The 18,959-nt window shown below is 37.0% G+C and overlaps 1 protein-coding gene across 2 annotated transcripts in view; it reads left to right on the top strand.

Moving 5' to 3' along the window:
- CERKL (ceramide kinase like) overlaps positions 1-18,959 on the top strand; it is a 108,353-nt gene that overhangs the window by 81,382 nt on the left and 8,012 nt on the right. For both annotated transcript variants that reach the window (XM_043577208.1, XM_043577207.1), the window contains exons 4-10: positions 2,154-2,217; positions 8,913-9,055; positions 14,207-14,281; positions 15,262-15,439; positions 15,519-15,578; positions 16,173-16,198; positions 16,294-16,402. In XM_043577208.1, the coding sequence (XP_043433143.1) occupies positions 2,154-2,217; positions 8,913-9,055; positions 14,207-14,281; positions 15,262-15,439; positions 15,519-15,578; positions 16,173-16,198; positions 16,294-16,402 (655 nt within the window). The remainder of the gene's footprint in view (positions 1-2,153; positions 2,218-8,912; positions 9,056-14,206; positions 14,282-15,261; positions 15,440-15,518; positions 15,579-16,172; positions 16,199-16,293; positions 16,403-18,959) is intronic.

Below are 18,959 nucleotides of genomic sequence, written 5' to 3'. Positions count from 1 at the left end.
ATGGAACCTCCAAATTTCCTGAATAGAAGGGGCATAGGGTGTCATTCTCATCAGAAAAAGAAAGCAAGTGAAAGAAAAGGGTAGTAGTAACCTTTTGACACTACATTTGCCCAGCAGTCTACTCCTTATGTTTATTTGGAGTGGGATGATTTGAATCTGGCTCTAATTCCAGGGCCAATAATATTCTGTCTAAATGCATATTTCAATTCCTTCTACTGTATCTAAATAGTAGTCCAGATTATTCTCTATCCTTTTTCCCTATATTATTTTTCTTTATAATCACTTATTGCTACTTTATATTCTATAATCATGTTTTATTTTTAAAAAAATGTTTATTGGTTTTTGAGAGGGAGCATGAGTGGGAGAAGAGCAGAGAGGGAGGGAGACATAGAATCCAAAGCAGGATCCCGGCTCTGAGCTGTCAGTGCAGAGCCCAACACGGGGCTCAAACCCATGAGCTGTGAGATCATGACCTGCATCAAAGTCGGACGCTTAACCGACTGAGCCACACAGGTGCCCCTGTGCATTCATGTTTAAAGTTAGTGTCTAGTGTCTGTCCCCAGAATGTGAGCTCCCTGACATGGAAGTCTTCGTTCCTTTTGTTCAATTTTCTACTATATTGTGATCAAGTTTCTTTCATCTTTTCTCTCTGTTCCAGGTCACTTTTTTTCTTTTTAATTTTTACAATGTCATTAAAAAAAATCACTCTTCTTGGGTAATTTGCATCAATATATAGTCAAACCCCACCTGCAAGATCAAAGAGAGTATTATTTAAAATTTTTCCTAAATTAAGATAGCATTTAGCCATAGCATAATTTGAAAGCTAATTTTATATTGGATTTGAAAAGCTTTACCAAAGTGAGCTTTAGCCTAAAAAGCAAGATTTGATCCAATGATTCTCAGCATAAATATTTCTTCATAATATCATTAAGTATTTTCAGTGTATGTAGGTAACATTTTGTATTTTGAAGTTTGCAACTACTTGCTGAGGCTATAAATGATCAACACAATCATTTATGATAACTTAACCTTCCAAGCTTATTAATATTCATATTTTTATACTTAGTTTTCTTATAGCTTTCTTCTGATTAGAATTTAATCGAGAGAAGTTTTATTCATGTGAATGTTAACAGCATTTGAATAAGCTGTGGGAGAATTACAATGTAATGTTCGCTGGATACAGAATGATCCTTTTAGACACCAAGACTAATAATTTTTAACAATATCTAAGAACATTGTGGGAAAAGCTTGAACCATGCTGGCACCAGGGACAGACAGGCGTGAAAGATTAATGTAATCTTGCATATAATGATGCACATTCTTACACAAAAAATCCATCTGCAATGTCATGTCAGTCAGCAGAAATCTTTGATGGGTGGATACAGCTGGGCTGTCTCTTCTGGCAGTGCTGCCCTAGAAAATGCTAAATGTGGCTGGGATGCTTGGTGCCATCTGCAGTGTGCCAGCTTACCCTGTCTCCACTGGCATTTACAACACTGCATAGGGCATCGTGACTGTAGAGACAGCGATAGGGAGTGACAGATTCATTTCCTCAGAGGATCCGGCTCTGGTGGGTCCATGCCGCCACCTTCCTCGGCTTTGGGTCTGTTATCATTGGTGTTGGCTTTGCTTCCTTTTTTCACATCCAGCTTCTCTTTTTAGTCTAGCAGTTCCAGATACACATTCTTCTAGTATGTAAATCTTACGCAAACCTTTCAACTAATTTATCCATGTGAGGTTGCCAAAGCGCTTTAACATTGACTGTCTTGATGCCAGCTAATATGCCTTATTTTCAAAATACTGCTGCTCTTCGGCTTCTGATTTAAAGGAAATGTATCTTATTTATAATATCAGGAAGGGAACACTGAACAGACAGGCACCAAGATAAATGATCTAACTGCTGTATGTGGGATGTCCCCAAATGACTTACGTAGTTGGAACAAATATATGACCCTCTTTTACATAAAGCTATAAAACACATCAGGCAAGTAACACTTAATCCTCTTTCTCATGATTAAAATATAAATATTCAAGAATAAATGTTGTTTTATGACCTGACCATATGTTTATGATATTATTTTGCCAAACTCAGTTAAAAAGTGTAGATCACTGTTTAAAACTTTCACCTTTTTTGTGTGTTTGTTTTTAAATAGTAACAGAATATGAAGGACATGCTCTGTCACTCCTAAAGGAATGTGAACTCCAGGAATTTGATGGGTAGGTTATATTATCAATCTGTATATATAATATAGCTTATGTTATGAAATGTTGTCATTAGTTTTTAGTGACGTACTTGGGACTGATAAATATTTCAGTATTCGTGGTACATGTAATTAGACTCCATTTCGTTCATATCTATGTAATAACAATTAATGATGATAACATGGCGTGGTCATCTACCTCTCAGGATCAGGCATAGGAAAGCAAAAGAAGAAATCTATAGAAGTACTTGGAAATCAAAGGGTACCACATTCTACTGACCTACTGTGCATCTATTTGCATCGGCAGTCCTTAATTCTTGGCTTTAACCATACGAGTCTCTAGAAAAGCCTTGATGGAAGATACACCGGTCTTATGGTAGAACTGTATTGTGATTCTCTTTTGCAAATTTATTGATGGTGTTCATAGCTACCCACTGTTTAATTTGGCTGTGGTTGAGGGTAAATATTTTATAAAAACAAATATATTATTTTCAGTATGAATAAAAGATGCTAATCTTAATTCTTTCATAATTTAGTGGCTACCAGTTAAGTGTGTTATCTACAGTAGGCATTGGAAACTGTCGTTGGCAATATGTTGCTGGAGTGCATAGAAATTGTTCACTGTCATTCAAACATTAGAAACAAGGCAAGTGACTTTACTTTAATGGCCAGTTTAAAAAAGTAGCCAAGTCAATTTGCTAAAGTGATGGATTGATGTGTAAGACACAAACATTTTAGGGAAGATTTTTTGCAAGGGTTAATATTTCAGAGTTTTAAAAGGTGACCAGCATGTGAATTACTTGTGTCACATGAAGATGGGCAGGAAACAAACAAGTACTCATAATCTCAGACAAGAGAGTTGTGTCTCTTTAACTGTAGATTGGAAGGCTTTGCTTTTCCCAAAGAACTAGTAGAATGTTTTAGGGAGGAAAGTGATGAGGTTGTTTTTCCAGAAATGCTTCATATTTTTTGGTAAGAAACAATATTAGTGGATGAAGAAGAAAGTTTGATAAGTAAAATAAGACTTTTTTTTTTTTAATTTATTTATTTTGAGAGAGAAAGAGCATGAATGGGGCAGGGGCAGAGAGGGTCTCAAACAGGCTCCATGCTGTCAGCGCAGAGCCCGACGCAGGGCTTGATCCCAAGAACTGTGAGATCATGGCCTGAGCCTAAATCAAGGGTTGGACGCTTAACTGACTGAGTTACCCAGGGGCACCAAAACAAGACTTTTATAAAAGGAATTTGAGAAGAGTAAAAATAGATGGCAACATTATATAAATATTGAGGATGAAGAGTATAAGGTAAGAGACTACTTAAGAGCTTTATACTTATAGCCAGACAGACTGATTAACAGGCTACATTTGGGAAATTATCTTGCAAGTATACAATTTAAGAAAAGTAACTGGAGGAATCATGCCCGTGAGCTACCACCTTAATATGCTGCATAGTCACACAACTTGTGAGTATATGAGTGTGGCTGTATTGCAAGTAAGTCCTTTTTTCAAAATATGATCATATAAATAATAAGGATAACAGATATCATAGATATTAGACCTGGTCCTGCCCATCAGCATTTTGAAGTGTTCCACTAAATGTGGTGTGTATAAATAAGTTCTGCTGGTGATTATACTAGGTAAGGATCAAGAGAAATTTTGCAGAATGATGAAAGACTATTGCTTAAGGGTAGTATAGTAATGCTGTTTTCTTTAACTGAAAATACTTAAATTTTTGTTTATTTCACATGGCAGGTATTGTTATTTAGCAGTGTGGCCCTAAAACGCACACAGATCTTTTAGTTATTATCCACGTTTTTTTTTAACTTTTTAATATTTATTTATTTTTGAGAGAGAGAAAGAGCACAAGGAGAGAAGGAGCAGAGAGAGAGGGAGATACAGAATCTGAAGCAGGCTTCAGGCTCTGAGTTGTCAGCACAGAGCCCAATGTGGGGCTCAAACCCACAAACCATGACATCATGACCTGAGCCGAAGTTGAACACGTAACTGAGCCACCCAGGCACCCTGTATTATCCACATTTTTTTAACCACAGAGTTTGACCTAACCATTCTATGATATAAGTTCCAGTGATTTAACAGTTTCTGAATTGTACAGCATGCTGATTTATTTAGGACTTCTAATAATTTAAAATGTCTATTGAAAAGCATCTATTTTGTAAGATTCTTTAAATATCTCATTTTCATGGGCCCAGTTTTTCCCACTGGGAGCTGGGAAAACTTAATAAAATGCTAATTTTAAGTCACTCCACTTGGAAGTAAATAGGTATATATGGAAAACAATGGAAACAGTTTCTTTAGACAGCTTAAAAAAATTCTTCACATGTATGAATTTTGTTATTTTGTTACTTAGATTCCATATGTAAGTGAAATCATATTTATTGTGTTTATCTTTCTTTAACTTATTTCACTTAGCATAATACCCTCTAGGTCCTTCCATGTTGTCATAAATGGCAAGAGAACAGATTGGTGGGTGCAGATGGGAGAATTGGGGTGGGTGACATAGGTGAAGAAGGTCAAGAGGCACAGACTCCTAGTTATAAATAAGTCAGAGAAGTGTAACGTAGAGCATGGCAACTGTAGTCAATAATAGTGTTTTGCCTGTTTGAAAGTTACTAAAAGAGATCCTGAAGGTTCTCATCACAAGAAAATAATTTGGGGGGGGAGTAACATTGTATGCTGATCTTCTTGTAAAGATCACTTGGCAATGCATTATGCAGTGCAATGCATTAGTCATTATGTTATATACCTGACACTAATAAAATGTTACATGTCAAATATGCTTCAATTGAAAAGAAAGAACAATTCTCTCACAAGTATTTGAAAATAGAATGCGCTCTATTTATGGGTTCCCTATTTCTGAACTTGATCAGAGAGAGGTTATTGGAGTACTTTTTGAGAAATAGGTACAAAAGATTCAAGGTTGGGGACAAGGTACCTGCAAGATTCTATGATCTTTCAATGAAGAGGGGCTCACATTCCTTCAAGAACTTGAGCCTGAAGCATTTCTGCCTGATTAGGATATCACCTAAAGGTATTTTAGACACAGACTGGAGAGTTTAAGATCCAAGAATGATTCTGTGCATGTCATTTAATAAAGCAAAATGGTGGCAAATACTGTTTAAGAAATGTCACTTGCTAAAATTTTGGAGTTTTTAATGAGTTACATATTTTGTATGAAGACACAATATGAGATAAGAGCCAACAGGAATGCATCTCTCAGTACTCAAGACAGCTGTTGTGCAGCTCTAGTGTGTTCTAGCAAACACTCTAAGATCCATTGCTAAACCTTGTAGGAGTGTCAGTTTTTACTTGCCCTCTGCATGAATAGAAAGTCTTGTAAAGGCAGAGGAAAGAGTAATGTCAGCTGCACAAATTTGAAGCAGTAACAATTGAATTTACAAGCATCAATATGGTTAAGCTAATCTATAGCTCTTATGCAGTTGTAAAAATATCAATATTTTCCTGTTTTGCTTCATAGTATTTTATTTGAATTTGTTAAGTAACAGTTTTTTTTTTCTCCTTTTGTTAATTTCACCATTAACTAGACCCATAATGATTTAGACATTGACATTTTATCATATTGTCCATGATACCTGTATTGTTAAGTAAGGTATTTTTTAAAAAGTACCTCTTTTCAAAAAAGAGAAAGTTTAAATCAAAACCTAATAATATATTGAACATTTCAAGGATGATACTAGTTTATAAACAAATAAACACCCATTTAAAAAAACGTGTCACTTCTTATACAGAAAAGTAAGGTATCAGCCCCAGTGGCACTTTTCTAGGCAGAATCATTGTATTTGGGGGCATGGCAAGAAGGAGTTTACTTATTCTGAAAACATAAGCTGTACCCCACGTGAAAGATTACTTTAAGGTTTATATTTTAGGATAACACAAGTGTGGTCAACTTGTTATAAAAAGTTGTGGGTGTTTTTGTTTGTTTTGTTTTTGTTTTATTTTTTGGCATTTTGTTTTGTTTTGTTTTTGCCTTTTCTTGTTATGTCCAGACTCTTGTGATAGGTTCGCATTAAGTATATCCCTTAGGTTGAGTAACTATACCTGGGGCTGATCCTAATGATACAGTAGTTGTCAACATAAATATGTTTTTTTCCTAACAAATTTAGTTCCACATTGATTCTACTGGCAAACTGATTTTCAAAATAGTAAACCTCTCTCGTAAGGTGATTTTCATTAGGTTTCACCTATAGGAAAGGATTATAATCCATTGAATACTAATAGTGCAGTCTGTAAGGTTGAATTGCCTCTGTTTCAATTCCCCCTTCTGTCACTTACTGTGTAATGACCTTGGAAAAGTTACTTAATCTTACTACGTGCTAGTTCCCTAATTTGAAATTGAAGGTAAAAGCATCTATTGCATATAGTTATTGTTCAAATTAAATGAGTTCATACATGGAGGGTGCTGAGAACAGTGCCAGTACATAGTAACTATTCACTAAATGTTACTTTATTGTTGCAATGATCATTTGTTATAGTTTCAAAATATTTAACATAGAATGTGTTATGAAAAAATTTCAAAGGCTTTTGTAGCAGAGTATGTTCACAGAGGAGGCATCTCTATTAATTCTAGCAATGAGTTAACATGTGATGTGCAAGATGCTATAACCGGATGCAGGATCCCAGGGGTCAGATGTTGCTATATTAAATGGAAAAGCCAACTTCTTCTATGCTAAATTAGATGCTTTGTTGGATTATTTTAGGTGATCCTTTTAGATCACACATACCTCAGCAGGTAGAAAAGGCATGAATCTGATAGTTATAATTACGTTTCTAGAATGTTTCTCTGAGACACAGAGATCTTTGAAATCACACTGATTAAGGTTCACAGCAAACCTTGGCTTCCCCATTTATAAAGATGAGGCAAATGCCTACTTTATAGAATTCTGAGGATTTGATAGAAAAGAATCAACACATTATCTGACATAAAGTTGACCCTCAGTAGATACTATCACTTTTTTCTGAATTAGTGGCAACATTGCGAACCCCTAGGATGATTTCAGACATAAAATAATACCCCTAGCCAAAGGTGATCTGGGTGATATCCCATGTCCTGGAGTCTCTTATAACTATGGTGGATCTGGATCTCCCAGGCAGGCTGTGTGCAGCCGCTGGCTGAACCTCAGCTCTGTGCAGGGGCTGGAATGCTGAGAGCAAGGTGGAGGGACTCCATGGACCCTCTGGATTCCAGAGCTTCCTAAATTTAGGGAACCATTTAAAACCTGCTGATCATGGTCCATGGGCTGTTTTGTTTGGCACATAGGGGTTTTAAATGTATTGAATACTGGTTGATAATATTGAAAAATTAGGAGACTCACCCGCAAATCAGAATCTGGTTTCTCTAGAAAAATCAGAGGATGTGGTCCTCTAGGCTTGCCTCCCAGATGATGTGAGTGGGCTGGAGCTGAGAATCTGTCCCCCCACTGAGACTCAGTGTACTCTTCCATTTTTGCTGGACTCTTATAGGCTTGAATTATAACACCTGCTTTTTTTTTTTTAATTTTTTTTTCAACGTTTATTTATTTTTGGGACAGAGAGAGAGCATGAATGGGGGAGGGGCAGAGAGAGAGGGAGACACAGAATCGGAAACAGGCTCCAGGCTCTGAGCCATCAGCCCAGAGCCTGACGCGGGGCTCGAACTCACCGACCGCGAGATCGTGACCTGGCTGAAGTTGGACGCTTAACCGACTGTGCCACCCAGGCGCCCCATAACACCTGCTTTCAATTACACAAACTCTTCCTCCTTTTGTGTAAAGTAATATGATTTTGCTACTTAAGACTATTTTGCATCTTTTTTTTTTAATTATTTTTTTTAACGTTTATTTATTTTTGGGACAGAGAGAGACAGAACATGAACGGGGGAGGGGCAGAGAGAGAGGGAGACACAGAATCGGAAACAGGCTCCAGGCTCTGAGCCATCAGCCCAGAGCCCGACACAGGGCTCGAGCTCACGGACCGCGAGATCGTGACCTGAGCTGAAGTCGGACACTTAACCGACTGAGCCACCCAGGTGCCCCTATTTTGCATCTTTTAATACAAATGATTATGAAACAACTTTCTGAAGTCTTATGTATTACTTTCAGAGATTCCCACCACCACCTCTGTTATGCTCTACTTACCATGAGATCTTAAAAAAAAATTACTAGCAGTACTGTCTATAGTCAAAATGGTAGTAACAGTAATTTTAAAAGTGTCATAGAGGAGGAATGTCCAGGAGAGAAAAAACAGTTCACGTTTGCAATTACTATATTTACATACTGATGGTAAAAGCTTTTTACGTGATTCTTATAGCTGCCTGTCTTTTTGGAGCTATGTTGAAAAAAATTAGCAGTTAAGTGAATTGCACATGACTATTAACATAAACAAAATGAGAACAATATACTTTTGGATATTAACAGAGTAAATGCAGGTTCAGTGTGAATTAACGTGTTGAAATGTTTTAATGTCTCTTAACTCACTTAAAATATTTTGTCTATGGGATATCGTGTAAGTATTGTATTTGTGAAGTAAACTTTATGCAGTGCTGGAAGCTTCTTATTCGTTGACCCTTACTAAAATGTTTGAAGGTATGTATGTGTGATCGTGCACGCGGACGTGCAAGATTACCATTTTGAAGTTGAGATTTCATGAATTATTACCAAGTGTTTTAAAGCTGCTGCATTCTCAGTGTCTTGTTTTCTAGTGTTGTTTGTGTTGGTGGAGATGGATCGGCCAGTGAAATCGCCCATGCTTTGCTTCTTAGAGCCCAGAAGAATGCTGGGAAAGAAACAGACCACATCCTCACCCCTGTCCGTGCAGAGCTCCCTCTGGGTTTAATACCAGCAGGTGAGGGAGTGGCCATGGCTTTGCTAAATGGAACCTCTCTTCCTATCTTTCCCTGTCTTACTTCCTAATCTAGACAGTGTAGCACAGAGTTAAATGCACTCTGAATCAGAAAGACCCGTGTTTGGAATCTCCACTAGCAAATCTGAGACTTTGGACAAGTTATTTCATTTGTTTGAACCTCCTTGTTCTAATCTGTAAAGCAGAGATACACATATATTCACTTAATGACAAGGTTATTGGAGTATATGTGGAGGGTTTGATACATAGGTAAGCAGTCAGTAAGTGGGATGATGATTATTCTACCTTCCAATATAAAGGTCTAATGATTACACAGTAGCAGATATGAAATTTCAAAACAGGTCAAGCTGTTTACAATGTAAAATGTAGTAACTCCCATAATCAAAGTATAAACATAACCTTGAGTTGAGAATGCCAAAAAATTTATTCTAACGGCTGGGCTGCAGCAGCTAGAATAGAATAGAATAGAACATGACACGATGAAGGCTCAATGAAGTTTATTAAGTGAATGAATGTGAAGAAGACCTAATTACCACTCGAATTAGGCGTAAAAATGGGTAGGAATCTGGACTGAGAAGATGAGGTTGAGTTATTTTCTTCGTTGCAAAAATAATCAATGCCAAAATCCAGGAACATTGAGAAATAGAAAAGAGGCCATTTGTCGGGTGATGATGGGATCAAAATAAACCTAAACCATGGTGGCTCCTGGATGCCACGGGGAGGGGTCTGAATTGTATTTGATAAACAGTAGGGAACAATGGAAGATTTAGAGCCAGGGAACAGTCTGCTGCTAGCCTGGGAAGGGGGGTTGGTGATGAGGGGCAGGGAGGGACAGTGGAGGTCCAAGCCTGGGAGAAACACTGAAGCAGCACTGGCATCTAGGAAAGAGGAAAATGTCTTTCACAAGTTGATTACATTATATCAGCCACTCCTCCCAAATTATTTAAACAAACAATAGTGATGGAAAGTAATGATTTCATTTTGAAATCCTCACACATTCTTAGCTCAACAAGAAAAGCAGAAACAATTATTGTTTCCTATGAAAATAGGAAATAATGCACATGGTTAAAAAAATTCAATATTCTATCCATTTGATAACCACATTCATTGAGGATGGATTGCGGTATATTTAGCATTAAGTGACAAAGAACAAAAGGTATACAAATGCTCTTTTAGACTGTGAAGTCTTTCAAAAAACCAAGGCTTTAAAAAGGAGAGGCATATTTAGATATATCCTGATAATTGTAAAGCAGGTAGAGAAAAACCTTTGATGGTCTTGAAGCAGAAGGGAACAAAATAACCTCAATTCGAGAAAAAAAAAATGCTGGCAAAGTGGAGCGGTGCACTTTGACCTTTTCGTGTCATTTTAGTAGCTCTGTCTGTAATGGTGGAGCTTTTCAACATTTCCCTCCATGCAAAGTGGATGTGCTTAGGTCCTTTCCTCTTCACTAGTGCTTACACTCTTGAGGTCACTTATTACTGCTGTGAATTCAGAAGTGAAAAGATGGGTATCCTCACAGGTAGGCATTTGACAGAAAGTGAATAGTTAGCTAGAAAAACTGGTGGTTATGCTTATCTTTTTAATATGCCACTTAAATGCATTTTGTTTAGAAAATATAGCCTGTTGCCAAAATTGGGATCGTTACATCAGAATTCCAGCCTATGGATTCCATCTAATAGGAGGGGAAAGTCCTGTGCAGGATGTACTCCTAGGAGGACTCAACGCCCCCATCAGGGCTTTGACAGAGAATGGGAACAAGAGCTAGGCAGGAAGTTTCCAAGCTGCATGCAGAAGATTGTCTGCCTTTGAAGCCATTTGCCTCCTGGAGAGAGATGCCCAGAGGGAGAGTGTTTAGTAAATTACTCCACTGAGCCAACAGACTAAGCCGCTGAATTATGGTCAGACTCACATGGATCAGATGTGGGGAAGCCTGTATTTGAACTGCTGGCCATTAGCAATGGTGTTTGTTGCCATGGGAACCGGTGCTAAGGAACTATACAGAGAGATTCAGATTAAAGGGGTGGGGGAGGACAGAGGAAAAAGCCAGAGAGGACATAAAAATAAAAAAGCAATCCAGTTGTTGTAAAACAAGCCTCAATCCACATACTGATGGCTGCGAACCATATATTCGTATGGCGTTCACATAAATAAATTCATGCTTTCCAATTAATTTGAGGAGAATAAAATATTGCCAAGGGACTGTTAATTTCTATGATATTTCAGGCAAAGAACCAAAATGTAGGTGCAGTTTTCATGAGAATTTTAGATATGCTTGACTAGGAAGTCATTACATCACATTTATCTGTTTGGATGTGGGAGACATTAACGGCCTTATGAATATTCATGGTGTCTGGTTAATTAAGTTAATTGTTCTGCAGAAGTGCTTGCACTTCCAAGGACAATTTTTTTTCCTTTTTTCTTTTTGCCTCCGTAGTTGCTGCCTGGTACTTCCATCATTCATGCTTTACATGAACTGCTACTTCTGTCCTTACCTTCTTTGCGCTTGGCACCTTTTAGCAGGTCTGGGGAGGTGGTGGTGAGCAAAGTAGCTGCTGGCTGTTAAGAAAAGTAACTTTCCAGGCTAATTAAAATGTTTACCTTGAGGTAGAGCATTTATAACTTTGGTGAGGATTCTAAAATTACATAGTTGTTATTTATGTGAGCAGCATGTTCTTTTGGCATGGAGACATCTTTTCAGATAGATCACATTTTGTTTCTAGAAACTGCACTCTATCTTGTAGATTATCCAAACAAAAATATAGAGCAGTCTATAGTATTACAACTTTATATCCACTTTCCTCATGCACTTTCCTTTTTAATTCAGAATGTAAGAAACCGTTCTTAAGGACTAAGGTGCAGGCTAATCAGGGTAGAAGATGACTAAAAGCATTTCCTGACGTGTGGTCATGCCTGTCTGCCAAATTCTATGGAATGAAGTAAAAGTTGTAAAAGGTGCAAAGCCTAAGACCTAAAAAAAAAAAAAAAAAGATCCTTAACGGTCTAGAAGGATTTGTGCTTGGGCATGGTTAGCATACTTCAAACTCCCAGGGAATAAATGGTCTTTATTTTCTTGAGTCATGATATGTATCATTCTCTATTGCACATGACAACATTACATTATGTTTTTTAATAGCCTTTCTAGAGGAATGCTTTTATGGTCTATTCCTAATTAACCATGGTAATGGAGGAAATGTGTTTCATGGAGTACTGTAATCCATTGATAATCCTAAATATTTCACTCTAATTATGTGGCCTCCTCCAAAACCTTTACCATAAATCTGATTGGGAAGCAAAATAGATTGTTTCCTCTCTTCCCTCCCACCCATTCCAGATTAATTAGCAATTAGATGGCCAAAGGGCAGGCTGTAGATGGTCAAAGGATAATTGGAAAGGCTCCTGTAATTGACTCCTGGGTAAAGATCCACTGAGTAGCAGGTTTCTGGACCACTTGTTCTTAAACCTTAGGGTGCATATGAATCACCTTGAAATCTTGCTAAAGCATGGACATCCTGGCCTCACCTTGCTTCCAGACATTCAGAATCCAGTGGCTGGAGGTGGGACCCAGAAATTTGCCTTTTAAACAAGCTCCCAGATAAGGTTGATGTTGCTGATCCCTGGACAATGCATTCTAAAAGAGTGCTTTAAAATGCAGACTCTGACTCGGTAGGTCTGGAGGGGGACCTGAGAGTAAACATTTTAATAAGCACCAAGGTATTATCGTATCCTGCTGGACTGTGGGCCATATTCTGAGTAACAAAGGTCAGAGCATAATTTGCCCTTTGATGAACCACTGGGAACAGGTTTACTAATTGGTTGAGGTAGACTTTTCTTTGAATTGGTATTGCTAGAGGTCTGAAAATCATTAATATTAGATGAGCCCCTTATCATTATTTTAATGACAGTCTTCATTGATAACATTTGAGCTGCCTCAGCTTTGTCAGCTGAAAAACCCTAGCACACATTAGTTCAAGTGACACAAATTGAATAGATCACATATGACCACACAGAAATGTTCCTGATTAACAAATCCAGGGAGCTGGCCTTTGCCTTGATAGCTGTAGTACACTCCACATCCACGCTTTCGAAGTTCTTGACTGTTACTGATTTCTTTCTTACGTTCTGTAATTCAAGAAAACGTGTAGCTTCTTAATTTTAAACCCTCTTAATCTCCTGGGAACAGCAGGAGCTAACTGGTATTTTCCCCTTCAGAGGAAGGCTTTTATCCAAGATCTCAGAGAAACATAAATGTTATAGAAGTCTGACTTGAGCAGTGCCTGGGTGACTCAGTTAAGCATCTGACCCAGGTCATGATCTCATGGTTCCTGAGATGGAGTCCTGTGTCGGGCTCGTGCTGACAGCATGGAGCCTGCTTGGGATTCTCTCTCTCTCTGCCCTTCCCCTGTGGTCTCTCTTTCAAAATAAATAAATAAATGTAAAAAAAAAAAAAGTCTGACTTGAGAGAGTTCTTTTCTTCTGTAGGCTGGTGGCAGAAATTCATGTGGATCATAAATTATCCTAATGGTTACGGAAATAAGAAATCTGTAATGTCTCAAAATAGACTTTTATAGCATGGCAAATGCCATGGAATTAAATGTTTTCTTCATCTAGGATACCATTTGTCAGATAACAGGAGAATCCCCTCGGATGAAAGCTTACCTCTAAGATTCATTAACAGTATTTAAAACAGGTCTTTTGTGCTTTACAGTGATTTTATATTTTTTTCTTCATTACTATTTGGATTTTTATTTATATATTTATTCATTTGTCTCTGCTTTCCAGAGACAACCTTATGCTGTTGGTACTCATTTAGGTATAGAAATTAGAAACCCACTCATTGAAATTGGATGGAGTAGACTTTGATAGCTAGTGTGTTTTGGTAGAAGATGGACATTAATGATGGCAAAAGCTGTGAGCAAGTGGATACTATAAACCGTTTTCTAATTTTAAGTGGTTTAAAGGTTGAACAATACAGCCAACATCTGATGTGAATTTAAGCTATGAGTGAAAATTTATAAGCTTCTATTACTTTTTTATTTGCACATTGCATAGGGATACCTGTGTAAAGTAGGAGCAACTGGATAACTTAAAACATACGCTACATTGTTTTACGTGTTTTAAAACTGATTTGGCAGGCTCTACCAACGTACTGGCACATTCTCTTCATGGAATCCCTCATGTGGTAACTGCAACTTTGCACATTATAATGGGTAAGAATTCTTTCAAAGAAGTTCATGTTTGTAAGGAAGCTTTTTATAGGGAAGTTTTTATATTTATTTATGGCTATTTCTGTCAAACTTATCTAAGGAAGGACAGGTTCTTTGTCTCTCAATGCAGAGACGTGTTTTACTAAAAACCAAAGGTCAATTAGACAAAGCTTCACTATTTGGGCTGCCTCCCTTTTTAGAGTACAGGTCCTGTAAAGAACAGTAAATGAAGTTTACGCAAGGTCACAATTTTATAATCAAGAAAATCCGTGTATACTATTTAAGTATATCAGATATTGTTGTTTGACTATACCAAGACTCTAGGGCTGAGATTATGTTATTAAAAGAAAAACATAAGAAAAGAAGAAAAATTCATTGCACATCCACTAGAATATTTATCCTCCCAATTGATGAAAAGCCTATAAACTCAGATAAATACAATGCAACACTAGTGTTAAATCTAAGTTTACTTTGCACACGTACTTCAATTTTACTTTCTTAGCCCTGTTTGATAATTAAAAACAATTTTTTTAATGTTTATTTTTGAGCGAGACAGAGCGCGAGCGGGGAAGGGGCAGAGAGAGAGAGAGACAGAATCAGAAGCAGGCTCCAGGCTCTGAGTTGTCCACACAGAGCCCGACACAGGGCTTGAATTCACGAACCATGAGATCATGACCTGAGTCAAAGTCGGACACTTAACTGACTGAGCCGCCCAGGTGCCCCCCACCACAACCCTGTTTTACATGAAATAACAATATGCTGCCGTATTTACTACTTTGTGTTTCTCCCTTAGTACCTGAAAAAATTACAAATGGCAATTTCAGTGGTTGCAGGGAAAGAGATGAAAAGAAAGGATATTTATTATTGTATGAAGTCACTTGAGATTGTCTATAAGTAAATAAATCGGCTTTTCTATGCTTGCCATTTTGACAACTGGCCCTACTGCACTCCCTGCTTGACGAATATCCAACATAATATTCAAGGACACATACAACCTGTCGATGTCTGCACCTTCAGCACCACTGGCAAATTTCTTCGCTTTGGGTTCTCAGCCATGTTTGGCTTTGGGGGAAGAACTTTGGCTCTGGCAGAAAAACATCGATGGATGTCACCCAACCAACGAAGGGATTTTGCTATAATTAAGGCACTGGCAAAACTTAAGTAAGTCTTTTTTTGCATAAACCAAAAATTTTGTATCTCAGAGTCAATGAGTGTCAATAGCAAATTTTTTGTATTTTAGGCCTGAAGACTGTGAAATATCATTTTTACCATTTATCAGCTCTCAGAATTTACAAGAAAGGTAGGTAAAGAGCTCAAAGTAATGTAAACATCTATATCTTTCTTTAAATCATGACATAGTTTGATATGCATACTTTATTAGACTTGTGATCTTTGGTTGTTTTTCTAAAATACTAGCAAAGAATATAGAGTAGTGAGATTCTAGTAGGCCATGTCATTTGGCTTTTGTCTTCAGAAACAACTATTCACTCCGTCCATCCATGAAATGATTCATTCATTTATCCAGCAGTTGTTTATTGAATGCCTACTGTATGCCAGACACTTTGGATACATCAATAAACAACAACAAAAAGCAAAACACCTAGTTTCTGCCCTCATGAGAATTTCAGTCTAGTATGCAACACAAACTTTACTCAAAGCTACACAAAGGAAATGTTTTGGTTTTTGAAAGAAATGAAAAATCATTATTATGGATAATACCACCTTTAAATGAACCAACATCATGTAATGCAGTAATGGAATTACTTATATGTTTTTACTTACTGTGTCTAATCTAAGATAATATCTGACATACTAGGTTCTTGAAATTTCCCAATTTAATAGATGTCATTTTTTGTGTGATGTAGTTTTCTTTGTTTTGTTTTCTTACTTTTAGGAAGGTGGAAGGATCTCCCAAATCTGGTGAGTCTAAATGTACCTCTTTGAGAACTAAATCAGGCTCTATAGACATGTTGCTCTGGTGAGGGAAAGTAACCAATCACTTCCATTACCTTTAGTGAGTAATGATCAGTGGCAAACGATCCAGGGTCAGATCCTGAATGTCAGCATTATGGCAATTCCTTGCCTGTGTTCAGTGGCACCTCGAGGCCTGGCACCTAATACCAGGTTAGTAAGCATTTTTATTGAATAACTGACAGTTTTCTATAAACTAGTTTTTTTTTTCTTTTAGAATACCTTGCTAAGTTTTGGCTGGCTAGCATATTATCAATGGGTAGTCTCTCTTGGATTGTATAACACTAGAGATTCTAAGGGACTTATTGGAGCAAGCTGACACCAACTGTTAAACTGGAAATATTAGACAACCACTGATTTGTTAATATTACTGAGGCTATAATATTTCTGGGGTTTTATTAACATGATTTTATTGTGTCACTTTATGCCTACTTTGCTGATGTTCATGTGCTGGTCATTGAAAACATTATATTCCTGGTATTTCTTATGAACATCTCTACTTTCAAATTTTAGAACAGACATAAATATCCTCAGCATGAAAAGCAGGTATATTTGGTACCTATATAGTCAAAGGAAGCTGAATTTCAGTTATTTATATTTAGTGTGGATAGTGTGAATCTGTTGCCCACACTTTCTTGAGACATTTTATATGATTTTATCTACGAAAATATAAATATTTCATCTCTTGTACATTCTTTTCAAGCAGCTGTCCATTACTGCTCTGAAAATGTTTCTCTCCCACTCCCAAAGAAAGCGTAGAAGAAAGGATCATGAGTGTTGTATAATATAGTCAAATCTAGATTTTCTCTGGAAGTGGAATAAAAGAATGACTATGTGCTTTGGCAATTTATAACATAATTTTAATGATTAGTTTCATCTTCCCTGCAAAATATTTAACCAGAATGATGAACAGCTAGCAAAGGGGACTGGCTTAAAATTTTTTTCTTGGCAGTTGATACAAAGGTAACAGGGAAACATCCAAAGTTAGAGGAGAAGAAAAACTGGATAGTTTGATACTAATAATCTAGATGCCAGTGTCCTCATTATCTCCAGTGCTGAAACTTGAAAGGAGTATTTTGAAGCTCATGTGATAGTGATTGAGCTTAATTGTTCCCTCCCTTCACCCTCAGAAATCCTAGACAGCTGTGTGCCTCCCTAATGTGGTTTCCCTCACTAAAAGTGAAAAACAGCTAGCTGACATTGGAATAATGTTCTACGGGACTTGGGACGATACTTATCTAACCCTCCTTCCTCTCTGACTGTCATGCTTGCTCAAGGACCTTCATGAGAGGTAGTCTGCTCTTCTGGGGGTCAATTCATGCTTCCTTCAATGCTGCTCCATGCATTTTTCAGCTTGCCTGAATTCCACCACTGATTCTCTCCAGGTTCAATCAGTATTGATGAATTTTTTAGAGGGTGACTAGTTAGAGATTTCCTTTGTGGATTGTAATTAAACACACCATTTTGTACAAAGGCCTTTAAACCAGGTCTTAGCTGACCAGAGGTATTTAGAGATTAATCTTCTGAATGATTCAGGATCATTGCACAGGAGATTCAACTTTCAATTTTATTTTTTTTCCACAGCAAAGTATAATTTAATTCAAAAGGCATCAGTGCAAATTGCCGATAGAAATCAGTATTAAGTGTTCAGAGAATAAATGCATAATATGTTTAAAAAAACCATTTAGAACAGTGACAAGTATATAGGGTGTGTTTCAATTACTAATAAGTATTGAAAGTAGACAAGTGCTTTCACATTTCTGAGTAAAAATTCAGCAATTTTTAAAAAATAAACACACAAAACATTACTCTGAATGTGTTTTGATACTATTTATTTGCAGGTGGGAAGAGGTGGGATGTTGAGTAAAATGAACATTGGACCCTGGCAATTAAGAGATCTGGTACCAGTGATCATTTTGCTTTCAGATCTGTGTGCCTCTGAACAGTTGATTTAAACTTGGGGTCCTCTTTTCCTTCTATATAAACTGAGGGAATGACTGGATAATCTCCAGGGTCCCTTACAAGTTCTACCCTGAGCTTCCATAAGACTTAAAGAGCTCTTTTTTATGTTGTTGTTATTCTTGGAACAACTTTATATTTGCCTTGAAATCAAGCTAGAAGTCATTTGCACATATTTCTGCAAACTGCCTTCTAAAGCTACGTGCAATTGTGAGTGGCTTTTTTGGCACTAAATCACATCTCTAAATTTGCAGTGTCTTATATTAAACTGAACAGTTATGCAAGATTAAAATGCTCAGTCATTTAACTGAACATGTGTGGTAGCATGCGTCCCTCTCATCCATCCAAGGGCCACTTTATTTTCCTATGTCACTTAGATCTGCCTATAAATAAATATTTAAATCACACTAGGTTTTTAGAAAGAACAATCGTCATACCATTTGTATTTATTCACTATTTTACATCTTCTAAAAACATACATGATTTCACGTTTAGAATCCTTAAGTAAATACATTGGATTTTAAATGATGTCTTGATACATGAATAGGATGCCTGATGGTTCATTTTTTTAAAAAGCCCTTAATATAAGAGCTTGCTCAGAAGGGAGTCAATTGTTTAATTGAATTAATTTGAAGGTCTGTGCTGTTTAAAAATAATACAGCGAGATAAGATTTAAGAAATTAAGGTAAATTTAATGTGATGATGATTAATCTATCTTACCTAAAACTTCTAGTAAACATGATGTTTGTTG

This window comes from Prionailurus bengalensis, chromosome C1 (genome assembly GCF_016509475.1).
Source record: "Prionailurus bengalensis isolate Pbe53 chromosome C1, Fcat_Pben_1.1_paternal_pri, whole genome shotgun sequence".
In the NCBI taxonomy this organism is placed as follows: Eukaryota; Metazoa; Chordata; class Mammalia; order Carnivora; family Felidae; genus Prionailurus; species Prionailurus bengalensis.
Note: the sequence above shows the minus strand (reverse complement) of the source record. Positions and strands in the feature narration are given on the sequence as shown.